The 21,495-nt window shown below is 43.1% G+C and overlaps 1 protein-coding gene across 3 annotated transcripts; it reads left to right on the top strand.

Moving 5' to 3' along the window:
* The first annotated feature begins 27 nt into the window (after positions 1-27).
* Positions 28-20,034, top strand: CFAP251 (cilia and flagella associated protein 251). 3 transcript variants are annotated; one of them, XM_078877185.1, is made up of 22 exons: positions 28-91; positions 2,250-2,360; positions 3,610-3,748; positions 4,277-4,417; positions 5,171-5,280; positions 7,061-7,169; positions 8,543-8,623; positions 9,430-9,507; positions 9,743-9,787; positions 10,308-10,516; positions 11,168-11,455; positions 12,141-12,433; positions 13,098-13,267; positions 13,846-14,034; positions 14,303-14,478; positions 15,482-15,593; positions 15,809-16,011; positions 16,144-16,234; positions 16,872-17,015; positions 17,603-17,822; positions 18,227-18,313; positions 18,767-20,034. In XM_078877185.1, the coding sequence occupies exons 2-22, from the start codon at positions 2,260-2,262 to the stop codon at positions 18,853-18,855; spliced, it is 3,075 nt and encodes a 1,024-aa protein (XP_078733311.1). In that variant the 5' UTR covers positions 28-91; positions 2,250-2,259; the 3' UTR covers positions 18,856-20,034. The 3 variants fall into 3 exon arrangements, with proteins under 3 accessions (XP_078733311.1, XP_078733388.1, XP_078733250.1); XM_078877262.1 differs by having other exon boundaries at positions 31-103; positions 15,821-16,011; XM_078877124.1 differs by having other exon boundaries at positions 31-103.
* The last annotated feature ends 1,461 nt before the right edge of the window (positions 20,035-21,495 follow it).

The following is a 21,495-nucleotide window of genomic DNA, read 5'->3' as shown; positions in this document are numbered from 1 at the left end:
TGGTGACGACCGCGCCGTGTCGCCATGGCGACCGCGTGGGGCGCGCGCCGGGCAACAGGCGAAGAAGTTTCGCGCCACTCTTCGAGCTCCGGTTCGTATCGCGGTAATTGTCAACTTGTAACAACATTTTTTTAAAATTCCCACTAAACTTCTTCACCAGAATTATGATTAATTGTTTACGCGTACGAGACGAGGCGCGCGATTTCGCTGAGCGGCGAGCGAGGCGCCTTCAGCAACGTACAGTGCGAGTGATGCGGTGTACGGCCTGGTCCACATGTCCTGTGACTCCCAATTAAATGACCCCAAACATTGCCTCTTTTTCCCCTTTCGCATATTTACTTGATGTGTTAAATGAACCTTACTTTTTTAAATTATACGTATAAATCTTCAGTTTTAGAGTGCTACATCTGGACCACCCTGTAGTGCACAGCGAGCGATAGGTAAGGATACGGCAACGTGTTATGTATTTCTGAGGATAAATTTACGTAGATATTACCGAGGATATCGCTGATATAGAGACATTGTTTAGATACACGACAGCTGAGGATGCAGCCACAGCTAATAAATATCATTATTAGTCACTGAGGACACAAAGATACAGACGACCAGCAACGCAGGATACATCACCTACAGCGATGTTCAATTCTACCGAATTGAGATTAGAGCAGTGGTGTAAAGCAATGTTTGTGTCTATTTGTTTGTGTTTATCGCTTGTGATGGGACTTTGTAGGATGAACGTTGAGATCTATAAGGGCACGGGGTGACCAGTAAGGTCTGAATTGTGTAATAAGGTAGGCACTGATAAGGGGTTGACAGGTATGAATAAGGTAGTCACTGATAAGGGGTTGACAGGTATGAATAAGGTAGACACTGATAAGGGGTTGACAGGTATGAATAAGGTAGACACTGATAAGGGGTTGACAGGTATGAATAAGGTAGTCACTGATAAGGGGTTGACAGGTATGAACAAGGTAGACACTGATAAGGAGTTGACAGGTATGAATAAGGTAGACACTGATAAGGGGTTGACAGGTATGAATAAGGTAGACACTGATAAGGGGTTGACATGTATGAACAAGGTAGACACTGATAAGGGGTTGACAGGTATGAATAAGGTAGACACTGATAAGGGGTTGACAGGTATGAATAAGGTAGACACTGATAAGGAGTTGACAGGTATGAATAAGGTAGACACTGATAAGGGGTTGACAGGTATGAATAAGGTAGTCACTGATAAGGTGTTGACAGGTATGAATAAGGTAGTCACTGATAAGGAGTTGACAGGTATGAATAAGGTAGACACTGATAAGGGGTTGACAGGTATGAATAAGGTAGACACTGATAAGGGGTTGACAGGTATGAACAAGGTAGACACTGATAAGGGGTTGACAGGTATGAATAAGGTAGTCACTGATAAGGGGTTGACAGGTATGAACAAGGTAGACACTGATAAGGGGTTGACAGGTATGAACAAGGTAGACACTGATAAGGGGTTGACAGGTATGGACAAGGTAGACACTGATAAGGGGTTGACAGGTATGAATAAGGTAGACACTGATAAGGGGTTGACAGGTATGAATAAGGTAGTCACTGATAAGGGGTTGACAGGTATGAACAAGGTAGACACTGATAAGGGGTTGACAGGTATGGACAAGGTAGACACTGATAAGGAGTTGACAGGCATTAATAAGGTAGACACTGATAAGGGGTTGACAGGTATGAATAAGGTAGACACTGATAAGGGGTTGACAGGTATGAATAAGGTAGTCACTGATAAGGGGTTGACAGGATAAGGTAGACACTGATAAGGGGTTGACAGGTATGAATAAGGTAGTCACTGATAAGGGGTTGACAGGTATGAACAAGGTAGACACTGATAAGGGGTTGACAGGTATGAATAAGGTAGACACTGATAAGGGGTTGACAGGATAAGGTAGACACTGATAAGGGGTTGACAGGTATGAACAAGGTAGACACTGATAAGGGGTTGACAGGTATGAACAAGGTAGACACTGATAAGGGGTTGACAGGTATGAATAAGGTAGTCACTGATAAGGGGTTGACAGGATAAGGTAGACACTGATAAGAAGTTGACAGGTATGAATGAGGTAGACACTGATAAGGGGTTGGCAGCTATGCTGTACAGTTGAAACCGTAGTAGTTTAAATTGTGACAACAGCTATGCACGTCACTTTGTTGAACTAAATAAACTGTATTTTTTTCCTTTCATCTTGTGTGTTTATAAAAAGGAAATTTCAAATGGCAGAGAGCCCGGAGGCATCTAAAGCTGTGGATCACGGTGTTCTTGGCCAAACTTCAAGTCCAGAACCGCCCTCAGCGTCCACCGGCCACGAAAGGGGGTGAGCATCCCTTTGATTCAGAATTAGTTTTACAGAGCGACATGTGCAATGTATAATAACAGAATCAGAATCTTTATTTTTTACTGAAGGAATCCCATGAGCTATACAGCTCGTTTTCACAGGTGTCCAGTAAGGGTGGGTACGAAAGTTGCAATAACAATACAAACATAACGATAGGAGTGCAAAGTATAGGAAAGGTAAGTGAATCACATGTTTTTTGTTATGAAACTAACCTATTTTTATTTTACCAAGTAAAGCCCACGGAGCTATTAGTTTATTTTTCAGAAGCAACCTGGCCAAAAAGGATAGCTCAAGGAAGTGGCTTATCATGTAGACATTTATAGCAGGCAAATCATCTAGATAATCTAAACGCATGTTTCTAAGTGTGGAGGGAAAAACCAGAGACCCCGGATAAAAAATCCCAGCGACCGCGGGGAGAACAATGACACATAGAAATATAAAGACTAACTGACTCTCAAGACTCCGTTTCCAAGAGGCGACTATGTTTTAATCTTCTGCCAATTCATATTAAGCGTTAAGAGCAATTGGTATTTTCATTTATTACACTCATATAAAAATCTATACTAATGGTAAAGTGATGTCAAGCACAACAATTCAAATAATTCACACAACCACTATGCACTGAATATATACATATGTGTGAATGGTACTCTTCCTGACCTTTTTTAAAAATCTTTCAACTGAAATTAAAGTAGACAGATGTGTAGTCACAGCCCTGTCAGAATGGGCGAGATTTGGATGCGAGTAGAAGGGGGAAGTGACATTTCCCTCGGGCCGAGAGTACTTTCACTGCACATGCCGGATGCGGGCTAAAGCATAAAGGCGGTGTGAGGCAATAACTGCCTGGTAATTTGTCTGGCACTAAATGAGACAAATGCCACTTCATATTTCAACTGAAGTGTAATCATGAATTTTGAAGAAAAAAAACTGCTCTCCAGGTAAAGAGGGTAAGATGGTTTGTAATTTGAAAGAAATCTGTTGTGGGTAAAGAAGGCACGAAGGTCTGCATATAAAACATTCTGCAGGAACAGAAATGCCAGGGACTCAGTTTCTTTCCCCATATATGTTGAGACAGTAGTCACTTCCTTTCTGTACATGTTACCGAGTTTATCTAAATAGATGTGAGTGCTTACAAGTGTTAGAAAGAAGTACGGACGTGTGATTTTTTCCCAAGTTCGGTGGTGATGACATTAAATATGTTTGTCCCTTTTGTCTTTGTGATTCGAAGAGAAATCGATGTACTACTCCCCGAACCAACAACTCCCTTGAATGATGATGAAGAAGAGGCGTCTGTCGTATCCACAGCCACTCCTCGCGTGGCATTGGATACACCTTCCTCAACAGATCACAGCTCACCTGAGGCACTGGTAAAGCACAGCACCCAGGTGGCGTGTGTACGCACACCATAAAAGCCGCAAGATTAATTGGAAATGTGCAGTCGTGTAATCAGTTGATATAAGCATTAACGATAATCAAAAACTTACTGTGAATACCATACACAGCTTACCACACGAATTGGTTTTAACTGAATTCTCAGAAAAGATGGGAGATTACCAACCCACTGTTGACAATAGTGTATGCATATGTGACATGAAAAGGGGGACTGTTAAAACATCATTGTAGGGGGCATGGTCGAAGGAAAACGAAGAAGACAGCCCAAGATTAATAGGATGATAAATGTGCTAACATGGAGTGATAATATAATCCGACACAACCCTGACAAACACTGCGAAGGACATTTTAAAAGTGCAGAGTTGTACCCTGACGACGACTTCGGTTAAGGGATAGATATGTAAACACTTATAGACCCTAAAGAATTGTGATGTATGATGTGTATTTTTTTTGCAGGGTGTGTAAACTGAATTGTGTTGGGTTGGTGGTGTGGTGTGTGCCAGGTATTGGCGTGGTCCATCGGCGTGAATTCCCGAGTAGCTGTGAGGAGCCTGCAGGATGCGGAGCGCAAGGCAGTCATCTACACGTGTGGTCGGGCGGTCGTCCTCTTTGACTACGAGAAGCACACTCAGCATATCCTTCAGGTGTGCACAGAACCACATCTCAGACAACGTATTACAGTGCAACGCCGTGCTGTACTACAGACACAAATCTGAAAAGAAGCTCACATTCGATTGCATATATGCTGCCTAAAAAATAGTATTTTTTTGGTTACCAGTAATTATTAAAGTCTACATTTTAATTTAGCTCTCGACTTGCTGTTTGTAATTACATTGCAGCCATTGTTATGATAACTGTATTACTATAACTTGACGTTATTTCTTCTGAAAACTAATTATTCACAATGTTATTATAAAAAAAATATTTTACCTTTCCTTTAATAGAATAATATTCCTTAATTGTTTTGTTATCTCAATGTGCTATACGTCTTCTTTATATTAATTCATGTATAGTCTACTGCTTTTGAATCTCAATCCAGTTGCCTTAAAAATAAGAAATTACATCTTTCCAGATTTTTACATGATTTACAAATACAGAATTCTGATTGTCGGATACTGTTTATATGTAAATGTATCTTGAACTTCTTCCGTGCCGTACGTAGCCAACTGTGCTAATTGGAGGTGCAGGGGAAGGACAACAAACTTAACGCAAAAACAGTTAAAAACAAATTAGTTTTCAATCTAGATTTAAAAGTGTATAGCTCCAGTGGCTTCCTAATATCGGAAGGAAGAGCGTTCCAGACGGCCACAAAAGCGCATCTGAAAGCACGGGATGCAGTGACCATATGTGTGTTGCACGTGGAGGTGCTTAATTTTGTGCTGTGTTTGTCTTAACAGGGACACGCTAACACTCTATCATGCATGTGTCTGAGTGAAAACAAGCGGTGGCTTGCCACAGCAGACACTGGACCAGGAAGCACTGTGATCGTGTGGGACACATACTCTGGGTAACGGTGACTTGTTTTCACAGTAAAACCAAGCTCACATGCAAATGCTAGATTATTCTTGCACTATATGGACGACATATGCTTATAGTATTATATACACAGACACACTGCGTTTTATTTCAGTCACATGTGTATTTTCAGATTGTGGATACATAAAACAAACAGGGATGTCATATTGTTCTATGTTACCAAAAAGAAGAGCGCATTCCAGATTGTAAATTAAATTCGGATTGCATTTGAACCGGAAGAATATGTTTTGTTAAGAATATATACATTCTTGATTTGAAGTTTTCATGACTGCAGGAATCCATACTCTTTGGTTCTTTCGGTAAAGTCACGTAGGTAGAAAAAGTAATAGATCACGACGTTTCGATCGCAACACAAGCAACCGTCATCAGGTGTGAAACAAACACAGCAGGAGGACATTCCAGTACTTGACACTCAAATACTGTTCCGGCTGTCTTTTCCAAAATTTACAGCGTTTTTCAAAAGGGGTTTGTATTGTGCCATAAGTGGGAATCGTGCAAAGTTGAAACCTTGCGAGATGGATGCTATTTTAAATACAGTATTTAAAGTACATAAGTGACAAGTCACATGCACTAGTCATGTGGAATTTCTTTTTCAAATATGGGTGTGTATAGCATGGGGGGGGGTGGGAGGAACCTGCTGCTATAAGCGTTTTTTGTTTGCAAAAAAATGCTCCGTACAGTAATATTCACTGGATTCCAAGCTGTATATGGTGGCAAGTGTACCTCACTGCAAAGTTTGTATAATTAACTGTCGAGCATAAAAACATGGCATTACTTTTGCGAAAGATGCTACTGAATGACTGTGCCATGACCTAGTTGAAATACCAGTGCAAAACTGGCTCCAGCGAAAAAACATTACTATATTCGGTAATCCGGAAAATTGATGGATAGTTGTACGGAATAGTGCGTGACTGCATTTGGTATATAATTCACTGAAATATTCATGCAAATACATCACTTAATTTTTATTCACAGAGTAAGCGTGTATTTATTTGTAAGTAATCTTACTTTTTCATTTACCCTATGAATTTGATTTGACAGGTTTCCTAGATCAGCTGCACTTGTGGCTGTGCAACCCGGCATTGAGATCGCTCCTAGCATTCTGAATTAAGCACAATATCTAAATGTGTGTAATTTGGGACGTGAAAGCGGCTAACAGACTCACACCCACATTTTGTAACAGAAAAACACGTTCAAACACATTCCTCAATAACACTGCCTTATAAAAGGATAAATATATAGAATAGGTGGCGTTTCATGCAGTGGCCCTACCTCATAGCACATACGTGTGAAAGGCGAGTCCGCACGAGGTGATCTTCGGGTAAGGGATTTTATTGGCATTCCTCACTATACAAATAGCATGAGTAGGTAGTCTTCTCTCAGCATGGGCCCCGGGGAATGGGTCACCACCCCCTTATATACCCTCAGCCCCCAAGATCTTTCCAGAAAGTTTATCTCACTCCTTTCCTGCCAAATCTCTCTTTCCTCCAGTCCTCAGCGAATCAATCCCATGCCTTCCCGGCTTTGTTCCTGCCGCCCTCTATATTTAATTAATTTGCAGTGCGCTTAACCCCAATGCGACCCAACACCACCCTTACAAATGTAAGTTGTACGGAGTGTATTTATGGAAAAAAAAAAACACTTTTGCAACACACATTAATAATATATCTGCACGTATACAGACTATATGATTTTGAGGTGTATTTGCAAACCATCTGAAATGTCAACGTGTACTCTATGTATTCTCCCAGAATTCCGGTGCACACGTTGTTTTCATGTCATCCCGAAGAGGTGGTTGTTGCCATGACAATGAGCCCAGATGCCAGTTACATCATCACCTTGGGTACTAAAACACCCCAGGTATGCGATCATTACTGCAAGTCATAATTCGCTGTTCTGTGGGAGTGGCATTTTTTCTCTCGTACGTTGCTGCAATTGCTGTTAACAGAAGTAAGATGTATTAAAGTACAGGACGTGTTTATGTAATTTAGTTAATCATGGTGTGCATTAATATAACAGTATTTGGCAGCTGAGTGTCATAAAAGGAGCATATGTCGTCGTGTGGTTGGTACATGTTTGGGGCCGTCCATAAATGACGTCACACGATTTTGGACGATTTTTTACCCCCCCACCCATCGTCACGCGGCGTCACAAAAAGTCAGACCCCCCCTCAAATATGACGTCACAAAGCTCTGCCCCCCTCCCCCCCAAAAAAATTAAACATGCTTCAAATCGCTTTAAACTATTGTCATTGTAGTGCATATTTAATGTGGCACTGCATGTTGTAGGAGAAAACATTTATTAAAAAGTCTATTTAATTAAGTAGAACGTGTTGTCTATATTTAAAGTTGCGCATTTTGATGTGACGTCACATTTCTCAAACCCCCCCCCCTTCGTCACACATCGTCACAAATGTCTAACCCCCCCCTCCCTAGGTTCGTGACGTCATTTATGGACGGGCCCTTAGGCACATCGCAATTCACCCCTTCTCCCGCACGATTGAATGAATTTCCGCAATGCAAGAATCAGTTATTTCTGTCAAATTTTTACTGTCTCATTCATATTGTCTCTCATTTGTTCCATCTCATCTATGCAGTATCGTTCCAGTTCCAGTAAAATGTACACAAAGTGCACATAAATTGCCAATACGATATTAAATTCCTACATGCACAACTTGACGCACGTAATGTGCCCATAAGAATCAATTCATTTTCTTTATTTGTTTTCTAGAGAAGAGCCCATAGAAGGTAATGTTCCAGAACTACTTCTGAAATCCATTAATGTGACCCCCTGTTACCCCGAGGGCTGCTGTTCTTTCCCGTACGCTTTGCTATCTAGATATTCCATTGCATCACAGGCAAATCAAAGTAAAATGTAATTATCAGATTTGGAATTTTGCCCAGTTGATTAAACAAGCCAATTTAATGTGAATGTACGTGTGCAGTTAACGATGACTGCACTGACACCATCAACTTGATATGCTAGTTTAATACAGCGGTGGCTGTCATGATATGAACCAGGTACCTCAGTGGTTCTGTCCCAGTGCTCTCTCCCTTGAGCCACCCAGCTACCTCAAGAATGTATTTTAATCAATGAATAATTACAGTATATCACAAGGTGTGCAGCGTTTTACAACGGGAACATTTCGTTTCATAATGAGGATGGTGTTTTATCGGCGTTATAGTGTGTCTCGCTGAGTGTGCATCTCACAGTGGGAATGTTGTGTGTTGCAGAGGGTGTCTGTATGGCGTTGGACCATCGAATCAGATCTGCCAGTATGCTCCGTGGAATTGGATCCTGACTGGGGGTATCAGGTGAGGGCATCAGTTTAATTATAATAATACATTTACAGCCCGGCTGCTGGATGAAGGCCTCCTCATGCCGTGCCGGTCATGGGGGGTTGTTTGACCATACTTCATGGTCAGTGCGGGGTTGACGTCACGGGATGTGGGGCCAGGATAAATTGAGATTTCACTCGCCACTGATGTTTAGAGTATTTGGCTGCTATAAATTTCCATGTAATAAGCCACTTCGTTGATCTATCTTATGTGGCCAGGTCGCTTCTGAAATAGAGCTATATAGCTCAGTGGGTCTAACCTGGTAAAATAAAAATTGTTTAGTTTAGCTGTGAATCTAACTTGGTAAGGTTCATAGTACAGCACCGTATCCACTGCACTAATGCTGAACCAATAAGTAACATTTCTATTATCAGATGAGAGCCTGATGAGACAAGAAGCCTGATGAGACTTAGGAAACCTGGGGAAAAGAATATAGCGATGTAAATGCCATATTCAAATTCAAGAATATAATCTTTTGTTTGCATACTGAGATACTGCTGAAGCGTGACGGCATGAATACATCTCAGTAATAGAATTATATATACGTTGTCAGATAACACAATGAGCCCTGTAAAAAAGACGTGCATATTCTGGGCGAAATTGTCAGTCAAGTCCACGAAGCATTCATAAATGTAGCAGCCATGATTCGGTGTCTTCAATCTAACCTGATAGTGACCTTACGGAGTTGACAACAGCAACAGAGATTATGCTTTTTGATGAACTGGTTATATTCATGAGTCACCAATGTGAGACTAATATGTGTGTGTGTATTTCCCTCTCAGACACATGTGACTTTCAATATCAGTGACCACCGTCATTTCATAACTAACAGTGAAACACAGGCTGTGTTTTACCAATGGGTGAGTTACACACACAAAATCTGAATCATCCCACATGTAACACATCCTGCATATCACGATCATCACTACTGGACGATAAACTGTGTTTGAGGCTATTAAAAACCGTGAAATACTCGAGAAGATTAATGGACTACAACATTTCTATTTTAATGCATGTGGCTAAGTTAAAATCTATTTCTAGTGATGTTCTTTAATGCAATGTCCGGATGGTGGTGTATCTGCTTGTGTGTTCCAGAGTGATAACAGCATAGAAATGTATACCCCTGTGCTTAATGAACAGGTAAGTTCAAACTTGTTTTGTCAATTAGTTTTTGTTATTCTAAATGTACAATAAATTAGGCCGATAAATGCTCGAAAGATTTTTTTTCTCTCTAAATTTAAACCCTATTCTTGAGAGAAAATTAGTGAATTATTAAAAAGGTTGCATGCTTCATGAACATTGGAATTAAAGAATATACACCCATGCTACTAATGTACTGTATAGCCTAAGAATAAAAAAATGGCAGTTGTCAATGTGAGCAAATCTTAAGCAACAAAAGCAACCCTTTGCATAACTCATAGATAGCACATGAAAAGTCCACTTTGTTATTGAACGCTATAAGGAGTTGTGTATAGATATGTGCAGTCATCCAGGTTACCATATTGCGTGTAGTATTTGCGACATCCTGTAGTAGTATTATACGTTGCGTACTTGTGCATAATGACAATGGTGTGTATACAATTTATAATGTGTGCATGGTATGCGTCTGTGATATGCAGTTCACTTAGTGTGTGCCGTATGTGGTATTTGTATCTCACAGACATTTGGCCGTGCAGTGGGTCCCCTAACGCACTCTGTGTTCTCACAATCGTCTGTTCTTTCCGGCACGGCTACTGGTAATTTGGTGGTGTGGAGTGTGCCGGGGTGTGCACCCAACGTGCACACAGCCACACATGGTGGGGTACGGAAAGCCCTTAAACTGCTACATCTACAAGATCGACCAATCACAACACTTGCTCTGTCTGACCAGTAAGTGGTGATATATTTACGGCAATTTGAATGCCAAAGAGTAGGACTCTAGTAAGCAGTTTGCTTTAGATAACGACACAATGAAAAGCCTGTATGAAACTCACTCAGTGCCACACCAATACACACGAAGTGATAGGTTAGATTCCTGACTTGCTCCTCTAATATATCTTCCCTCTGCCTTTAAAGTTGCACTGCCATGTGAAACTGTACAATAGGATAAGTAAAGTATTTTATAAAAAAAGTATACATGTTTCGTTGTTTGTAAACCAGTTCATATTTGAAATCTTAATTTATTTCGGTTAGTTGAGAGCACAGATACCTTTAATAGCAGCGTCATATAATAATGAGCCATGTAATACAACTCTTATTTAAAGTGTGCATCCTAATAATACCCGGAGGAGCATTCAAAGCTGCGCTTGTGTCCAAATGTCTGATTTTTCATGAGTGGTGGAATGTGACCTTAAATGTTTATACATTAGATTCCAATTTGGGAAATTGCATTTTCAGCCACCATAATGAGGATTATGCATATAAATATGACATAGTATATATATACTGTATGAAAAACTTAGTAGATTTTTATTATTCTGTGTCTACACAGCCATTAACAAAAACATCTTGCATACATAATCCACTCACTTTCACACGCAGATTTGTGGTGACAGGTGACACGACCGGCACCGTTCGATATTACGATCTCCAGCTACGCCTGCTCTTCTGGCTCCAGATTCCCCATGTAAGGGTGCAGCAGGGAAGCAGGTCGGACAAAGGGCAGGAGGCCCCAGGCAGACTACCGGGGGGGACCAAGACTTCGGGGCAGGGAGTGGCCGCGGGGCACTCTGTGGTGTGCGTATCTTTCTCAGCCGAACCAGGACGTCCTCAGGAAGGACAGCCACCCCCACGTGACGCCAGCCTGAAAGCAGCACCATTCGTGGCAAGGTGCGTGTGTTTGCACCGAATTTCATTTCACAATCCTTTTTGTTATTTGAATGATACATTTATTTCTATGGGCCGGACGGAGGCTTCACTGGACACGAGGTTACACAATACACATGTGTAGTGACATGGAATGGGTCACTACGTAGCATAGCGCGGGTTGCTGGCAGAGAAGGGGATCTGTAGTTGCAGCAGCCCTGTCTGTCAGCAGGTCACGTGACAAGTCAGAGAAAGGGATGTAGGGGAAAGGTGATAGAGGGGGCACGTGAGGTAAGCCCGGGAACCCGCGAGTATGTTCTAGAAAGGGGGCCGGGGCGGAGCGAGGCCACGCCAGGAGGATAAAAGGGGACCCCGAGCGAAGGCTCGGGGCTGTTGCTTGGAGTGGAATCCCGACGGGCTGCTGGAGTCTTCGCCGCCGTCTTCACCTTCTCGACGTCGGCAGTCCGGCAGTCTGCCAGCTGTCGTAACTGAGAGTTGTAGTGATTATCCCTTGTAACCTGTGAAGGCTGTTAATAAATAGAGTGCCTCCTGCTGCTAGTGTCTCTGAGTGCGTCACTACACATGTAGCACATGGCATAATTACTCTCTAGAGGTTACAGAATTAGGGAATATATACTAAGTATTTAAGTGCATTCAAATACATTTCCTACATGAAGACATTGTGCTTGTGTGTGTGTGTGTATTGCAGGGAGTTTGTAGCGAGCATGCGCGACGGTAGTGTATTCAACATAAAGCCCTACTTGTATCCCGACTTGGCTGCGAGCAAGCCTCAGAGCGGCCTTGCTCTCGGGCCCTGGTGCACAGCCCTGCCGGGTGCCCTCTCTGGCTGCGTGCAAGCACTGGCAGCGCACCCTGACCGCCCGCTTGTGTGCATGGCCACTTCGCGGGGCACTGTCATCCTGTGGGACCTAGACACTCAACGCGACGTGGCATCGAGAGAATTTCGCACTTCTGTCTCCAGCTTGGCATATGACCAGCCAGGTAAGTGGCCAAGCTTGTCGTGTATGCTGATGCTTATTGGAGATCCTCTTGAAAGAAAGTCAGGTCAATTGGCTAATGGGATATTTACGTCCTAATTTGTCCTGTGTATCGACTCGACAGTGTTATATTGTGTGTCTTCGAGTATGGTTGCTCTGGCGTTATTTTGCTTGCAAAAAGTAAGTTTAGCTTAGTAAATGCTTCAGCAACTGAACAATAAAACACTCTTAACAAAATGAGTAATACAATGCGTCTCATTCACGTATCCGTCCATCCACAGTTGGTACAGTGGTGAGCACAGTTGGTGCATTTTCCAGCCATCTCAGTCGGTCAATCCATGGCACTTGGGTCAATTCCGTGACCTGCCAGCGGGCATTCGACACTTCACGTGGCCTCAAAGTGCACGTAGCATGGCACAAGCACTGTAGTGACGTCACCGCCACTTAGTGGTGAACGGCGGTCTTTGTTGTCCAACCACATGACATAAGTAAAACAATGGAGGGACAGATGTTTGAAGGAGGCATATATGTCTGCTTGTTTATGTTTTTACTTATATTCTTCTTGACGACGCTCATGATTATTTTCTGTAATGAATTACTCTGAATGGCACCAGTAGCAATATTACATCTGTATGTGCGATTTGTGCTGTGTATGTGCCACCACTCAGGTAAGCGTGTTGCCATTGGATTTTCCGATGGGTGCACACGTGTGGTGTGTGGATTGACCCTGGCGGACGAAACCGTGGAGCCTCTGGACTGCCAACGCCCAGAACATCGTGGATCACATGCCGTGACCAGGCTGTGCTTCTCTCACGATGGACGATACCTTGCCACATCTGTAAGTCATTTACTCACGACAAATACCCCCCCCCCCCGTATAGCCTTAAACAGTCTGTTAGGCCTTATGCTGTTTGTGAGCAACTATGAATGCCTGCACGGCACACGATGGGGTGCCTTTGTCTCCCTCGTGGCAACATTTACACAATGCGCCAGGTACTATTGAGGCTGAGCCGATCTCAGATATGGCCAGGACTGGTTCAGATAATCATCACTGGTGTTGGTCACCGGATGCATAGCGCAGCACACCAACCGCTACACTACCGCTCCCCGTAAGTCATATCCATACATAAATATACACCGTGGGCTGTAGACAACAACAGCTGCTGCCGTTCGCCACTGAGTGGCATTGATGTCATCACAGCACTTGTGCCAGGCTGTGTACTGACACGTCAATAATGACACACATAACCAGCACGATACCACACCCACATTCACTCACAAACGCCACAAATGTAATATAGCTTCACTCACTATGTGACATTTACCTGCATGCACCATGCAGAACAGTCCTGTGTTGTTAATGTTGCGTACATGCAAATCTCAAATTATTTGCCTCCCCATCTCTGTGCCCGTTAGGACACTACTCATGCAGTGAGCGTATTTGTGACCGTGTCTGCGAGCGAGTGGCGCTTGTTGGGGAGGCAAAGAGCTCACTCGCAGGCAATCTGTGACATCGTGTTTGAAACACATCCAGACAAACAACAGGATACTCAACAGGACATGCATTCACCTCGCCTGCTGTCACTGGGAGAGGATCGCATTCTGGTAGGGTGCGAATGAGTCATAATCTCTTGCATGTGCGTGGCGTTCTTATGAAACGCTATAAAATGTGCAAAGGTTGTGATTATAAGCAGATGTGAAGGGTATGTATTCTCCTTGGCTGACGCTACAGACCACAAGTCTTAGGCAACATAAACCCCAAGACTCCTGAGTAAAGAAAAAGAAATACTGTACGCTTGGGTTAAATGTGCGAATTATGAATTCACACCAAAATAATTGTGCAATTCCTATGTTGTGCCTGTGTATGATTCAGGTTGAATATGGCCTATCATCCAACGAAGTGTCTGTGCTACGCTTCGAGCGCGTAGAACAGTCTGCTGTGCCCCTTTGCCTGCTCTTTCACCCAGCGCTGTCTGCCGAAACCTTCCTGCTCACGGCCAACAACCAGCACAAATACAAGCTGTACAATGCCACCACGCTCATGTGCCGGTGAGCGTGCGCGCACCGAACGCACGCACCGGATCATTTTTACAACGTGCCTGTGCAAGAGTGCGCACAAAATGTTATCGTACAAACAAAAGTGTTCATCCGCGCAGTGGAAAATCGTTTTTTTTTTACCAAAAAAGTGTGAAAGTGAAATTCAGATTTCTTGCCGTCGGGGCCAGTCATCCCAATGTCAACTTCGGACTTCCCACAAAGTGGTGCTTGGGGATAGGAACTTGCTGGCCATATTGAAAATATTATATTAATGATCACAAAAGAATAGTGTAGAAATGTACATACAAATCAACATGAAAATAAAAGTGCACCATATTTGTGTACTAAATCACCTTCACAGTATTGACTAAATACAGTACCAGTAATCTTAGATATAGAGGAATGGTACAGCATTACATCTCTTATATTTTGTAAAAGTGGCATTTTGTATGAATGCACATGAAGTTTAAAGTTCTGTGAGCGTATTTTTCCAACAGAGTGGCCAGTGTTTTACAAGTCTAATTCCACTGAATATAGTTGCATAATAAGTGCATTGCGAACCAAATGAGTTAGCCGCTCCTGCTTTTAGGATACACAACATTGAGTAGTATACTTGGGCAAAATTGGTACAGGGTTTTGCCATAAACCTGGAAGGTAGATCAATTGTAGAGTAGGGGGTTCGCAATCTTAAGGTTGTGAGTTCCATTACTAGGTTGGGTATAACTCGGCCAATCACCCCTCTGGGGTCAATAAAATGAGATCCCCTTTTTTTGGGGAAATCAACAGTTATTCACCTCCATCATAGTAACGTGGAATTCCCACCACTCGCTCTGCAGGGCGATAAACAGGAGACGAGTAGCCGATGCCTCGCTGCTCATTTTAGTTAGACATCATTTTGACGTTGCCTTAAACACCCAAGGTCGTCCTCCACCAAATGTAACAAACAAGCATCAATATGGACATCAGCAGCATGAGTCGGTCGATGACTCGTGGTTTTGTGCTCTTTGCTTTGCAGGAAAACAACATTGGCCCCATTGCTTGGCTCCCCTCTCAAAAAAATCTGTGCTTTGCCAAACACCGACAAAACCAACAAAGCACACTTTCTCGTGTTCATCACAAACGACTGTGTAAGGCAATGTCCAGGTAGCATGGTTTACATTGTTCACTTCTTCAAATGTGAAAGCAGTGTGTTTAGTACTTTGTTGGAATATATATATTTGAACATGTAAGCATTGAGAGTGTAGGAAAGTTTCAATTTTGAAACAAGCATCATGAACACGGTCGATCGTTGTCATTGCTGACCAGCTGTACACGCTCTTCTTCCCGTCTGTGATGGGTTCAGGTTGGCTTGCAGATGCTGCCGTTGGATGGCAATCCTCACCACTGGGTGGGCGTGCACTGTCACGTGATGGCCGTGGACAGCCACATGCGTGGCGCTGTAGCAGGGGGAGGAGTGCAGGACGTGGCCTGCTCATACGATGGACGCTACGTCGTGACTGCGGGAAAGGCTGATGGAGCCGTGCACGTGTGGAGAGTCAACACCATGTCCGTCGCTCGTGCACACCACTTGTGCAAACCTCCTCATGCTGTGCACAGACGCTAAATCTGCGGCTTGAACTCTGTGCGCGTGTAGATTCTTAACGCATTCATGAATGTTGCTTCGTGTGATGGCAACAGGGCAATACACACAGCATCTTCCTTGGCTGGCGAGGGCATCGTACCATTTTACAGCATGCTGGAATGTGGCAGGGAAGGAGACTTTTTCAGGGTGTGTATGTTATATCGTATGCTCGTTGAACTTCTTTCACACCGTACGTAGCCAACCGTGCTAATCGGAGGTGCGGGGACATCCATCCAACGTTAGATTTTAGAAACACCAGCCTCACCAAATACATGTTAGTTCAAAATGCATCTGCAGAATGATTTGTGAGTTCCTCAATTTCTTCCGAATTGGTTTAGATTAAATACTGTATTGAGTTATAAAGCACCTTTCATTACGTTAAATAAAGTGTGAAATAAAGTATTCATATTATATATACAATTGAGGCTCACTTTAAATGCCTAATAATCATTGCATGACAAATCACTAAAGACTGAAAATAATGTCAGTTTGAGAGTTGAAAAAGTTTATTTTACGATTAAATAGAAGTCTTGGGCAGCTTAGTTATCGTTGTTGACATGATGCAATCTTGTAGAAGTTTCCTGATTTTCATCTTTAAGGCTGGATTACCCTTGCATGGTTTGGCTAATTGTTATGTATCACATTTATACCTCGCGTTTTTCTTTTCCTGAGGTGACGTCATATTTCCTCTGAATGTTCCTTTTGTAACATTAACCCTGCATATCTATGGTGAAACATACTGCCACACTATTACCATGTAAGCGTTATGTGCTGTGTGATGCAGGAGCTGGAGGACTACTTTTACTTTGCCCAGCTGCAACGTCAGGGATTGGAGACTCTAGATGTTCGGGAAGTTTGTGACCGTGTGGATCTCGCCCACGTTCCTTCCTTAATGCGGGCTCTGGGTCACTACCCAACCCAACAGGAGGTGAGACTTATCATTATTCTTCTGGTGGGAGGTTGTGCTACGTCTAAAATCATCATCAGCCATGGTCATTCTGCTGCTGGATGAAGCTCCCCAACCCTCCACCTCTGACTATTAACGTGCAATAGAGTACATGCTAATTACTTAGCATGTGCAGAGTGTTTTATAAGCGATGAAGTTTATTCAGACATTTCTGTGAAAAATGCTGTTATCTGTGATGCACCTTTTGTGATGCACGTAGCAGAGGTGTGGACTCGAGTCATGTGACTTGGACTCGAGTCAGACTCGAGTCATGAATTTGATGACTTGCGACTCGACTTGGACTTGCATAACAATGACTTTGTCCCACCTATGAGATGTGGACTCGAGTCATGTGACTTGGACTCGAGTCAGACTCGAGTCATGAATTTGATGACTTGCGACTCGACTTGGACTTGCATAACAATGACTTTGTCCCACCTCTGGCACGTAGTATAGTGAAGTATGTTCTGTGTTGTCGGACGGTAGGAGATACATGAATTATATATGCAATGTGGTGTATACGTTGTCGGTTTATGTCCGTTGTGTGTCGTCGTGTTTACTACCCACAGATCGAACAAATAATAAATGAGGTTCGGTTTGCACATTATGCTGAGACGGGGGAGTTTGTGACATCTCTGAATCTCCCGGAATTCCTCCGCCTATACCTGAACCACCGCCCCGTGGAAGGGCCTACGCTGCAAAGCATCCGTGATGCACTCACCACTCTGGGGGGTTTACAGGATGGGCACCTCGATCGCTCCCAACTGCTCCACGCGCTTCTCAACACAGGTTCGTGTCGCGCTTCGTCTGGTGTTCAGGGACTCGTATCATGGAGGGACTTCACTCGGATATTTGATTTAATGATACTCCAATCAGTCATTGCCAAAAAATACATGGCATACATGGGAACATGTCGTCACTATCAAAGGGAAACAAAACATGTACAAAATTGTGTTTTGAAGTTCCTTTTTGCCAATTCTGGAAAATAACTAGATTTCTCGAGAATGGAAACCTTTTAAAAAGAACTGTAGCTCAAACAATTGTAATATGTAGGTTCGGTACTGATATTCCACACAACACACTCTTGCTCCGAAACTCACTTATTGTGATGTCACGTTGACCTGGATAAACCAAGTTGTGCTGCAGACTTTCCTCCTCGCAAGCGTGCCACGTTGGGTGTTTGGTCTGTGCAGGAGAGCGAATGACAGAAGGGGAGTTGGCAGAGTGCTTCAGCTCTCTCATGAGCCTCAAGTCTCCACGCCAAGGAGACGAAGCGATCGGTACACGATGCACACCTCCACACTGCACAACCATTCTGCCGATGCTGAACGTTGTTTTTGCAGTTGTGTATATGTAGCGATGGTGTACGTGGCATTGCGCAACACTGTACGTACGTGTGTATGTTGAACTTCTTTTGCCTTTTTTTGTGAATTGTGCTTGTGCACCACTGCCAACGCAGCAGCGCCAAATGTTTGTCGGTAGTGTTTGTGGCCCATCCAACCTACAAATGTTTATCACTCATCATAATGCACATTTTATATCGTTGGCATGTTCATAGTGCACAACAGTTGTATTCGTATAGTGTGCGGTGTACGTAGAGCGGCAATGTATTTGGGTGACTTGCATGCCATGCATTGAATAACCCAAGTCCTGTTGTATAAACATTTAAATTCTGTGAGCTGTATAGACACAAAGTGTCAACTTGGTGTGTGTGTGTGTGTTTTGTCGCACAGAATCACAAGAGGTCCTTCAAATGGCATTGCCCGAAACTGTAACCCCAGAAGGATTCACAGAACAAGTCCTGGGATTTACATCACCCTGACTCTAAATGAATCCACACAATACAATAGCACCCAAATCCCAGCTTCACGCTTCACTACACCACTCAGAAGCCGTCTCCAGACACCACAAATCAAATTACACCAGCTTCTGTCTACAGTGCATGGGGAATTGTGACAACATCGGATGCTAATTGAAATATGTAGACGGATATTTAGGCTATCTAGTCTGTAACCACACGTGGTTTCTAAATCAATTAAATACAGTGCTCTGTAAATGGAAAGCTATCTATTGTATTACTTTCAATTATGTCCTCTTCGTGAGGATTGGATTAACTTAACAAAAAACTGTCTGCACATTTCAACATACGTGCAAGTCTCATCTCCACATCCCTAAAGTATATGCCAGAGGTGGGACAAAGTCATTGTTATGCAAGTCACAAGTAAGTCTCAAGTCTTTGCTCTCGAGTCCCGAGTCAAGTCGAGTCAAAGATGAGGCAAGTCCAAGTCGAGTCTGAAGTCATCAAAATCATGACTCGAGTCTGACTCGAGTCCAAGTCGCATGACTCGAGTCCACACCTCTGGTATATGCTGTGTCGAATGTGATTGTCATGTTTATGTATGCGATTAATATATTTTCGGATTACAGAGTACACATTTGTATAGGGATGATGTAATGAATACTGATAATTGGTTAGTTAAATTCTCTGAAATTGTACTTGCCATTTGAATAAACATTTAATACGTCAAGAACGTTTATTTCTAATTTGGAGAATGCGTGTTACATTAAATTTTTGAGAGCGAATCAGGAGGCTACACAAGTCGAAAATATGGTTCATAATAACGTCATTGGGTGGAGGCAGTGGCGCTATTGGTTAGCTCCATTGCTCTATAAACTCAGCCTCCTAAGTTTGATTACCAGCCGCAGCTCACATCAGTCGTGAGTGATGGCTGAACTGGTCTTGGGTTCCCCGCACATTTTACTAGCACGCACTGGCTAGCATGATATGAAGTATGGTCGAACAATTCCCTTAACCAAGATGGCAATATGAAGGATTTCATCCAGCATTGAATTATCAAAGGATCAGTTACGTTTGTAGTTCTTGTTATAAATGTCTTTTTTTTAATTATGAAAATTAGTTTTTTTATTGTTTTATAAACTTATGACAATTGATGTTGCCACCACTGTTTAAAATGTATAATTTGCACATGTTTGCTTACTATTTTCTCATTCTAGCTGCATAATCATTAAACATGCGTTTTTCCATGGTAAATTCTGACCATCTTGTCTCGCTCACAGTGAGTGGTGGTTTGACTGTTTTCAGCAGGTGGTACATTATCATCCCAACCATGTGCAGACCGCAAAGACAAATATCCCCCCGTGTGGCCTTAACAGGCTTGGAGTAAGTGTTGTTAGCGAGTAGCGCCTATGAAGGCCAGCACGGCACACAATGGAATGAGTGGCCAGCACCACGCCCGACCGCCTTTGTCTCCCCCGTGGCAATGATTTTAGACACCGCACCAGGTACTCATTTGAGGCTGAGTCGACATAGGGAAGACCCAGAACCGATTCAGATAACACTGGTCAACACACTTTTTCTGGCATAAGGTATTACAACTGATTTAAGGTAATTTTGGGGTGCTGATTCCAAATCTAGGCATCAGTTTTTGTCTATCACATCAGGTTTTTGAGATATCAAATATTGCATTTTCAATAAAAACTGCAGAAGAAAAATATTAAATAAATGGATATCTACATGAAATGATAATATAAACACACTATCCTAAAAATACAGCACCATATTTATATTTTAAGAGTTAATTTTCGGGTAAAATCAATGAAAATGGGGTATGCCGATAGAATAAAAATGAGATGTGATAGAGCAAATCTGAGATCAGATTTGGAATCAGCACCCTGAAATTAGTCTAAAACAGCTGCAAAAGTCCAGGCCAGACAAAAATGTTTTTTTTGTTGACCAGTGTATAATCGTCACCGGTGTTGGCCTTGAGCGGGAATCGAACTCGGGTCGCCGGGTTCGTTGCGCGGCCGCTCCCCATGCCCCCACGTGTACAGGCCACAAGGGGGCCCCTCCACAGACGATCCATGGCAGACGCTGGGCCCCGTGCTGCTGCTCTGCGCGTCGTCGAGTGGCCGAAGGGAAGGCCGTCTCACGGCGGTCGCCACAACAGCATTGCCTTTCATTGCGGGTCTCAAGTCGAGTGTCCATTGATGCATCGGACGTGTGCCGATTAGTTGAGCGTTCCAAAATTCAATCACCTTTATTTGAAAAAAAAAAACTACAAATAAGCAATCTCGAGAACGGTCAAGTTTGAGTGGTGAGCAAGGCAGAGATATCTACATTTGTAATTGTATAGTACTGTTTGAGTTTTTGGTTAGCTGCCTTCTAATGGCCCCTTTTCACAAGGGAATACGCTTCCACCCGTTGCTGTCACGTGCTGCTGAACACATGGGAAATAGGCACCGACTTGGTGTACACAGCACGGTCTAATGTTTTATAACATCCAAGACTTGATTGTGGTCATGATGTAACGTCTAATGTCAAATCGACACCCGCCCCCTTAAGGCCCCATGGCACGTGGGACCGTTGAGAGTTATGAGTGTGCACAATACAGAGGTTCTCTTTGGGGCCGTCCATAAATGACGTCACGCACCTAGGGGGGGG

This window comes from Lampetra fluviatilis, chromosome 1 (assembly GCF_964198595.1).
Source record: "Lampetra fluviatilis chromosome 1, kcLamFluv1.1, whole genome shotgun sequence".
Classification (NCBI taxonomy): Eukaryota; Metazoa; Chordata; class Hyperoartia; order Petromyzontiformes; family Petromyzontidae; genus Lampetra; species Lampetra fluviatilis.
The sequence above is the reverse complement of the archived record's forward strand: the minus strand, read 5'-3'. Positions and strand labels throughout refer to the sequence as shown.

What these genes read in the sequence shown, in the direction of transcription:
- CFAP251 (XM_078877185.1), top strand. Translation starts at nt 2,260, where the DNA reads ATGGCAGAGAGCCCGGAGGCATCTAAAGCTGTGGATCACGGTGTTCTT. An exon ending in TGTTCATCACAAACGACTGT is followed by an intron (nt 15,594 to 15,808) that starts GTAAGGCAATGT and finishes TGATGGGTTCAG; the next exon opens with GTTGGCTTGCAGATGCTGCC. An exon ending in GTGTGGAGAGTCAACACCAT is followed by an intron (nt 16,012 to 16,143) that starts GTCCGTCGCTCG and finishes TGATGGCAACAG; the next exon opens with GGCAATACACACAGCATCTT.